The sequence below is a fragment of the Phyllobates terribilis genome, unplaced genomic scaffold (genome assembly GCF_046119375.1).
Source record: "Phyllobates terribilis strain yellow unplaced genomic scaffold, ASM4611937v1 Scaffold_5__5_contigs__length_657084704, whole genome shotgun sequence".
NCBI lineage: Eukaryota > Metazoa > Chordata > Amphibia > Anura > Dendrobatidae > Phyllobates > Phyllobates terribilis.
Genome location: NW_027362765.1, coordinates 442,722,578 through 442,732,631, shown reverse-complemented (window position 1 = coordinate 442,732,631; position 10,054 = coordinate 442,722,578). Strand labels below are relative to the sequence as shown.

Below are 10,054 nucleotides of genomic sequence, written 5' to 3'. Positions count from 1 at the left end.
CATTGATCCTTGTATATATCTGCTGTATTTTACGCGAAACTTAACGTGTTCTTATATAAGTGCTCTTCAACAATATGGAATGGCCACTCATCCATTGATTTTATTGGCTTCATTACACTTCAGGGGGATAGTTACATTTTCATTACTAAGTTTTAAGAGATCTTGAGTTTTGTTTTTCCTTTAAAATTATAGGATTAACTAATATCCCATTCATTAGGGTCAAGGAAGCTGAGATACAGGGGGCTGTTTGATTGGTATTCTCAAACAGATGCTGAAGGGTTATTCTCAATACTGCAGGCACCTATTCTAGATCATGAGCAGTGGGGAATCTCAAGAAAGAGGCACCGCAATGCTCCATACATTCGCTATGGGACTGCTGGAGATGGCCGACATGCCATTCTGATAGGGAATTTCAAGGCCGAGTGATCGGGATCTGTAGGGTTTGCAGCAGTCGGACCCCTATGATCAGAAAGTTATCTAATGTGGATCAGCGATAAGTTTTGATATTTGGACTAACCCTTTTAATTGACACTGTATACTTCAATGACATGTAGGGGGGGGGGGGGGGGAAGATGAGTCCTATGACTGAATGTTTATGACCTGTAGGCACAGGGAGCAGCTCTTTCAGGATCCTAAGGCTGCATTTACACTGTATGTTTGCCGCATGCACCAGAAAAGTTCCTGGTCTGTATGTAAAATGTATCTATATACACATGGAGGCAAAAAGGTTGGGTGGGTATATATCAGGATGTGTTTTCTATGCAGAGGCAACAGGTTCAAAACATAAAAAAAAAGCCTTTTTTTATGGAAGCAGCCTATGGGTGACATATGTCACTCTATGCCTATATAGCACGATTGGAGTTATACCATGGAAAATCCTCTGGCTGTGTACCTCCGATATTCACTGCAGTGTGAATGCACCCAAACAGCAGCCTGATCTCTGCCTGGATGACAGGGAGTGACTGAGATTAAGGGCGCAGGCAATCGGCTGTGTTACTCACACAAGGATCACAGCGCAATCCTCGGACTGGCCGGCACCTCTCCTGATCTTGATAGCTGATAGAAATACATCACGCTGTCATGCTCAGATCAGGAGAGGTGCCGGCCAGTCCGTTCAGTGCGATGTATGTGCCCTAAGGGTGCAGTCAGACAGCCGTATTACTCACGCGAAGATCACATCACCATCCTCAGGTCAGGAGAGCCGACGGCCAGTCCGAGTGTGACAGCATGTATTTCTATGCAGCTGTCACGCTCACGTCAGGAGAACAGACTGCCAGTCCGAGGATTGCGATGTGATCCTCACGAGTAATACGGCTGTCTGCGCCCTAACATTATGGATGAATGTGCTGACTGACACTGTTAGAAGAACCATTGGTGGCTACTCAGTGGTCATGTCTTAAACTAATTTTAGTTATAAGTCCCCTATGCCTAATGTCTTTCCTATATATTTATTACCCTGTCTACTGCTTTCACATCCCAACAGTAAATGCTGACATTAGTGGAAATATGTAACAAATTGGACTATGGATTGTCTATGTAAGTGGCCATTTTATTATGCATCAGTATAAGATTATTTCTGGTCACAGGACAGTTCATTCTAACCTTTACCCTAAAGGGACTAACTTCATTTATAAGGTTTACATGTACCCGTGATGTTAGTAAAGAACCATGAAAGCTGCTTCTGTGTATCTTTACAGCACAGCGGATCTTAGAACATGGGGCTGCAGATGTAGACCCTTCAGAAAGCAGGACCAGACTCTGCATTTACTCATCAGCAGACACCATACTACTGATGCGGATGGCAATGAAATACAGAAATGCCACAATTTTGGGGAGCATAAATTAATGGGCAGTCATTCTTGAGTAACTTAAAAAAAATAAATAAAAATAAACGCATATTTGCATAACCTGTGTTGGGAACACAGGCCCAATGCAGACATCCATGAAACATAGTGCCAGTACAGGCTATGATGTCTGGACCAAACTCAACAACCTCAGCTTTATGCCCGAAGCTGCTGAGGTCAAGAGACCCGTGGTTGGCCTGGTAGTTTCCGCTGTATCTTATTTATGGGATGACCATTCAATAGCAGAGCAATTACACAATATAGGCTTGTTCCCAGGGCAATATCGCAGCTGTATAGCCCCAAGAAAAGGAATATTTTCTCGTTCCCTGTTGTGTGGTTTAATCCCACAAAAATATTTAAGGAAATATTGAGGTCCAGCTAAAAATGAGCTCTAAGCAAGGATTATTTCCCCATACTCTGTTTAACTTGCCATGTGTGCCCACGATCAGAAAATGCTGCGTGTTATGCAGCATCAAACCTGCAGCGTCCAGATGTTACAGCATAGTGGATGAAATTTCTAGAAATCCCATGTCCACTTCGTGTGCATGTGAGGCTGCGGATCACCCATGGACACTGATATGCAGCGCGTCTTTCAGGACCACAGCATGTCAATTTATCTTGGAGTCGCTAGTCTCCACAACAGAAATTTGACCACTAGAAAGTATTGAATGCGGCAAATCCATATAGTTCAGTGAACACGTGGGTTTACCTGCGTCCAATAGAACACAGCGTTTTGGACGCAGCAAAAATATGGCGCTACTATGTCCGGATCGTGGGCACATACCCTTAGAGGCCAGAAAAGAAGAGTCAAGGCCCCCAACATATTGGATCAAAATGGGCTGATGAACGATTGTTCATCGATGGCTCCAGCCACATCTCAAACTATATCTGCCACTAATGAGAACAGAAACCAACACGCACTACTGGACTGATTGTCCGCTCAACATTTGTAATAGTTTCAAAAAAAATTTCACCAAAACCAGTTCACGAGTGTAATGGTCATAATCTTAGCTAATGTATGGGCTGCTTTTTTTTTTTTTTTTTAACCAAATATCGTGCCGCTCTTGTCTGATTTATTCAACATCAGCTGACTTGTAATGATCCATTAAGAAGAGGTTATTTCCTGGTGAAAAATCACACCAAAATATGGTACAAGTTTGGACTCTGTTCATAGTGAATAACCCATAGTTGAATATACACCGTCCTCCTGTGTCCTACATTGTCTCACTATTTCCTTGTACTAAGGATCAATGGTTCTTAAATGACAGTAGTACGTTATTCATACATCTATATTAGTATCCGTTTATTGGGGGCCTCTGATCTGCTTCAGTGATGGGAAAGGCTAAGGTGGTATGTTTTTGGGTATCTTGGGTTCCCTGACTGCACACCTACACAGAATAACACCGATCCTGTCTTGTATGGGATAATGTATGATTAATTATGGCTTGGACACAATCAGTCCATAAAAGTCTCTTGCCAAACTGCGTCCATGTGCTCTGCTCTAGTAGCTTCTATCATATGACCGCGAACAGTGTTTCCGTTCATTTGTTTTTCCATCTTTTGTAAAATTTTGCCCGATCCTGTACTGTGCACAAGTAAAATGGTGTCAGCTGGCGATGCCCGAAACACATAAAAATCCTAAAATAAAACAATCTTATTCAAAATGTGTCATGTTGATGAGTTGTAGCACGAGTGGGAAAAAAACAACTTACAACACTTTGGAGAAAATAGACTTTATTTTATGGCAAATCATCATGATTCATGTGAACATGGCAGTGACACAGCTGATCCCCAGCAAACGGTACAAGTCCTGAGATGAAATGAGAAATATACATTCATACACGGCTAGATCTGCAAATATCAGAAACCTCTGCCTCTAGCAGCTCAAAGTTACCAAGTACAGTTCAGGATTTTCATTGGTCACAGTTTATTCATTTAGAAGCTAAAAACAATTCCACTCCCAGCTTGTCCCTATAAGAAAGCTGCAATTTAAGATCTAATCTGAGTATTTTCCCTGCAGCGCCACCACAGGAGAAATAAAGTATTACACTCCACCCATATCAATGAGCTGTCCCGTGTAATGTTTTCATGGATCGGCTTCTCCAAAAGCGCTCTTTGTGGCCACTCCAACTTGGCTCATGGAACAAGGGATTACCATCATTTAACACTGTATTGCGGAACTAGACAATCCGTTTGGGAAATGTTTATGGCATCTGATCCAAAGGGTACAGCGTATCCCCCCCCCTTATTTATACAACAAATTTTTACTGCCCCATAAGCCCAAAAAAAAAAAAAAATCCTCTATAGATGGCTGGGCCAAGTCTTCAATGTTATGGTGGGATTCGCCAAGAATGTAATGTCTGTATGGGTGGGCTACTGTAGAGAACTTGTATCTGACCCTATTAGATAGTAGGTTGACCACTGACCGGGCGATCATTTCGCCAATACAGATCTACACAATTAAACCCATAATGGTCGTTGCAGTCCAACTGGTAATACAGGGTCAATGACACCGGGCAAAGAACGGATGATAATTCTGAGAACATTCTGTCTAACACCAATGGCTCATGGTCAAAAGATCTTATATCCGATAATTGGCCGAAAAGTACAGACACGACCAACTCTTTTTCAGATGACGACAATGTCCTAGTTCGGATAAGATAGCGAGCATTGTTAATTTGAACCCTTTAAGAACATTTGGTCTAATCTGTACAGGCACCTTAAAAGGGACTCGGTCAGAACAGTCACTCTGTGCAGACAAAGTACAGGTGCTCGGTGCCCATGGCGGGGGCAAACATTTAATTGCACCTTCCCACCTGATTGTTTTCCCCTCTATCTCCACCTCCTCTTCTTTGACTGACAGCTCTGGCTTTATCAAACTCAAGAAGGGCAGGGATAGATGAAAAACAAGTAGGTGGGAACATGCATATAAATGCAATCCTCTACTTATCTAACCACCAGGAGCTACAATAAATGATACAGATACCGACTTTATAGAACAGGATATACTATTAGCTTGGAAGAGCATTTTCCTCAATATATTACCTTGCCAAAAAATATACGTATAAAAAAAATAGAATAAGTCATTAGTTACACAAGCCTTTTATCGTTGGGTGTAGGTCTAAAGGATAAAAAAGCTTGTCACATTGATACCACAATTATAAAACCACATGATGATAGCATTTAAAGCAGAAGATGAAAGACAATGTAACATTTAAATTAACAATTGCACTAGTGGTAAAAAGGTTAAGACTCAAAAATATAATACAAAAAAAAAAAAAGTATCTTAAAGACAACCTGCCAGCTGATTCATGCTGCCGACCCACAGCCTGCAAAAAATCAGATTCTTTTAACATCTACAATATAATCTGGGCGGGGTGGGAACAAGTCGACTAGTCCAAGAGGTGCGGTCTCTGCCAACTTCTCCCATTGAAATCTTGCTGTCCGAGACTGCCAGCAGCTATGTGGTTGAACGGCAGCAATCAGAGTTCACTCGGGTTGCTGCTATTAGAGGCTAGTACTGGTCGTCTAAAGTAAAGCGGTTACCCACTCCGTATAGAGCGGGCTCAGCTCCTGAACCTGCTCCATGCACCCGCACCCAATATGTCAGCAAAGTTTTAAAGTTGGTATTTTAAGAGTCCGATTCTAGCTGAAGTTATAAACTCATTTTAATTTGAGGATTATATAGCCAGTCAGGCATGGATTTTAAAAATAAGTGCACCAGCCTCATCCGGTCCAAGATCTATTTAATCATGTACAAAATTTAAAAATGGACCCGTCCCTAGATTTATACCATAGCCTGCTCCCTGCATCCACCACTAATGGGAGCTTACTGCATAATATTTAGTATACTGTAGCCCCAGGTCAGCGAAAGGTCCATCACTTATTGGAATCTGTAGGTTCCAGCCCATGTATCACTTTCAACTCAATCTGTGTCCTTAGGCCATGGCCCCGATATCAGTATTTGGTCAGTATTTTTTTCTCAGGAGTGGGAGCCAAAACCAGGTGAGGAACAATCAGAGAAAAGGTGTAATAGAAAAAAGTCACCAATTCAGCATTTATCACCCACTCCTGTTTTTTTTTTTTTTTTTTACTGACCAAATACTAGATAGTAGCCTATGGCCACAGCCCCACTATCTAGTATTCGTGAACGTTTTTTGTGCCAAATTCTTCAAAATGGTGCACGTTTTTCGTGACATTTAAATTAAAAAACATTTATTTTTGTTTAAGCTCTTTTGTGACTTTTTAGCAAAAATATTTGCGGAATATTTGTGGGATAAAAAAAAATTAAACATTTATGACATTACTCCGCAGGGAAGGGGGGGTGGTTGTAGTATATTTGCACAAAAAAAAAAGCATTTTTTAAAAAGTCTCTATTGATGAAGCAGCAGAAAGCAACTGGAAACCCCAAAACCAGCCCACAATGGCAAACAGAAAAAGAAATAAAGCAGACATACAAAATGGACTAAAGTTCTAAGAGTAAGGTGCAATTAAAAAACAGGTGAAAACCAACAAAAAACAAAAAAATGAAGTAATAAAAAGGCCTTACATGATGTCTTTTTAGGGAGATTTGTGTGTCTCTCTCTAATTATATATATATATAAAAAACACACCACAGCTGGGACTACTGTAAGGGGGTTAAGAAAGTACAGAATTGGATTAAAAAAAATGGTGTTCAACAAATAATTCACTTTAAGACGTCCACACAAAGTCTTTCAGGCAGATTCTGAAAAAATTAATGCACAGCAATGTAAAAATGACATTGCTGTGCTGATCAGTCTTTTCTTATTTTGTAACCACTTCAGAGTTTTGAAACCTTGAAGTGGATAAGAAAAGTAACATTTATTCTTTGAGCAGCTTAATTTGAAAGCAAAGCCCCGCCGAAAACTGTAAAGACACTTCAGGAAAATGACCGCCGGCGTCTTGAAGACTCCGTGTGCACGCAGCATAAGGCTCATTGACATACATGGCTTTCCAACTAACTCTCTGTTCACATTAGTTTGGAGCCTCCTTTTTGCAGATATAGACAACAGAAATGGAGAACACATGTGAACAGAGCCCTAAACTACATGTTCAGTCTCTACTTCCTGGTTCCCTCTTTTTTTAAACAAAAAACAAAACAACAACACTTCTTACACAATTTCTTCCCTCTCTCTACATAGAACCTAATTCATGTATTTTTTCCCCACTGGCAATAGATAAATATAGAAAATTAATTTTTTTCAATGGGATGGCCAAAAGCAAAGTCTGTGTACCAAAGAGGGGCAGTCTATTGTACAGCCATTGGCCCATAATAATTTGTACTCTTAGTGCCACGTAGGCAAATGCTGGTCACCCAACAGGAAGACGGTGGTTGATAAGGAACCTTGGATTAGTCAATGTGCAGAAGAGAAGTGGGAAATGACCCTGGATCATGTGAATCACTGCAATGATAAATTACGTCTTTAGAAGTGGAAACTTCCTGTAAAAACGGACGGGGTCATCACATTACAAAAGGCCAGTCTCACATTTTACATAACTGTACACAGAAGTAAAAAAAAATTACATCAACTATAGCACCTGGTTAACTTAAGATGCAAAAACCAAGTCCAATCAGGTCACAACTGCGGAGGTTTTGTTGCCCGTTCTGTGCTTGGATCACCAATATAACAAGGAATTCGGGCCTCGCTGTCTTTCCAGATCATTACTTGCCAGCAAGTAACACATAACGGCAGGTCATTGCTAAGAAGGTCACAGTAGGTCATCAGCTATTCCTGGTGTGACTGGTGGCAGAGGTGACAAGTCTCCTTAAAGGAACGTTAAAAATCAAAAAAGTAGACCGTGTGTGTCCGCCTTGATCATGTTCTCTGCGTTTACTTCTAGTGTAGGGGAAATGGGAGATTTCGGAAAAGGCAACTTAGAAGTGATCTTACATCTTCAATCGATGTCAGCAGAACCCTCTTCATTTAGGAGGGCCCTGATGACCATTTAATGTGTATGGTGGTTTCCCAACTCCCTACGTCTACCCTGAGAGAAGATGGAATTGGAAAATTATGTTACGGGATCCTTTCGTTCCTGTCTGGCAGTGGCCGACTTTCCTTTCCCCATTCATAAACCACATACACTAGAGTTGGTGCGAATCTGTTCGCAGGACCTGGTCCAGTGGCTACGACAGTAATCGGGTCACTGGACGGAAGCCCTGAAAACCACCTCCTACCTGGCGGCATCCATCCCTGGCTCCCCTTTTCATTAGCCAGCCTAGCATGATGATATCATTGTGGCATGATGCACAGGCCGGCTAGTCAAAAGAAGGGCTGCAGATACCCTGAACTTGCTGATGGACCAGCACCTGCAGATCGATTCGCATCAACTCAATTGAGCATGTAAGTGTCCGAAAGGGATAGCTGTCCGCCTGATACATAAGGCTAGCCTTAGGCTATGCTGTGTGCAATGTAAATCATAGAACGTAAGCCCTGTGCTCTCCGTTGGTCCCCAGAAGTGACCAGGAGGAGGTGGGACGTTGGGCCCCAGAAGTGACCAGGAGGAGGTGGGACGTTGCTTTTGGTCAAATTTCAGGAAGGCTGCGCCCAGTGACACACAGGTAAATACGGTGTTTTTTTCATTTTCCCTCTTGCATCCGAGGGTTTAATGTCCCTTTAAATTATTCTCCTATAATGGAATGGAAAGTTTGGCCCCTTACATATATTAAGGATCAGAGTAATTGATTCTTCTTCGTGATCAGGTCAGTCAGTAATGTCAGCTCTTCCTTTATTAGCGCAGTGACCGGCCCAATGCTACAGGCCATGATCACTGGGTCACTATGTGCTGTGTTCTCGTACCTTGTGCCATGTTCTGCGCTCTATACCAATAGGGAGGGGCTGTAATCATTTCTGTATCTTGCACTGTTCTTCATATGTTTTTGATATCCTGAGGGAGAACATTTTGAGTCTGATTCTGGCGATACGATTTCACTGCCGTCAGTCGCTTTCCACGTAGAGTAAAATGTGACCAGGTAAAAATCTGCAGGAGAGCACAGGTGATAGGGATGAACACCAGGAGGTAAAAGCAGCCGTGCCGGAGGGTGGCCGCGAGTACACGGCTCGGATCCATCTGCGGCTCTGTGTTGATATTATTCATAGCATCCCTCTGAAAGATGTCATATCCTGCAACCAAATACATACAAGTCAATGTTATATACATTAAAAGGGGTTGTCTCACCTTAAATAGGCAATATTGAAAAATGCTTATAAAAATATTTTATTTTACTCTGTTTTCAAGAACAAAGGAATGTTTAATTCTATAGTTTACAGCTCGTTGCCAAGTTACCGACCATCTCAGAATTGTCTGGTTACCTAGGCGAGGAGAGCGAAATTGCAACAGCGCCGAATCTGGCCAGATTTCTCAGCTCCTCTGATGCTGCAGAGGCAAAGCAGCCATTATCATGGGAGAGCACAGTGTGGGACCGCGGTCTAGCCATGCTGCTGACCTGAGCTGTCAATCTTCAGGAGTGCACCGTCACTGTCCCTTTTCAGGAGTGCACCGTCACGGTCCCCCAGCAAACCAGAAGCCGGGAGGCATTGGAGCAATGTGCTCCTGAGGATAGGAACTTGAGACAACCCTGTAAAAAGTGAAAATCTTATTCTATGTTACCCCAGACTACCAACTCCTGACAGTGTGCAACATTCCCACTGTCAGGATTACCCTCTATTGCCAGCTCATTAACTGACAGTAAATATGCGATTTTCATACTTGCGGTCACGTGATTAGTAGCAATATTCCTGGTCCTCTCAAAGTTTTATTAACAGACAGATGACGGCAACTATTCAGATCACATACAAGAGCTGGCAACGGAGCATTGTGTAAACTGTCAGGATTCAGCGTTCTGCAGTCACATGGAGTGAATGCAGAAAGTTATGTTCAGCTCCTATAAAGTAATTTTATGGGACTTTATAATACGGTCATTAATAGCAGATGGGTGGGGGTCTAACCCATAGCACCTTCACTGATCAGCTACTTGGAGGGGATGCGGTGCTTTGGAAGTGGCACAGCTCCATACATTGTATAGTGGCAAGTGCTTTACTATTCACATGTGTGGGAGATGCCGTGCAGTACCACTCCTGGCCACCACACAGAGTAAGGCGCTTCCCATACACCACTGGCCCCTGATCAGTGGGAGACTCCACCAATTTGATATCAATGACCTTTCCAAAGTATGGGGGATGTCAATATTA

General features: G+C 42.3%; 1 protein-coding gene across 5 annotated transcripts in view; it reads right to left on the bottom strand.

The window, feature by feature from the left end:
* Nucleotides 1–3,561: 3,561 nt before the first annotated feature.
* The window catches only part of MFSD13A (major facilitator superfamily domain containing 13A), a 38,342-nt gene continuing 31,849 nt past the window's right edge, over nt 3,562–10,054 (bottom strand). For all 5 annotated transcript variants that reach the window (XM_073685310.1, XM_073685307.1, XM_073685309.1 and 2 more), the window contains exon 9: nt 3,562–8,986. In XM_073685310.1, coding sequence (XP_073541411.1) covers nt 8,733–8,986 — 254 coding nt within the window. In that variant the 3' untranslated portion in view covers nt 3,562–8,732. The remainder of the gene's footprint in view (nt 8,987–10,054) is intronic.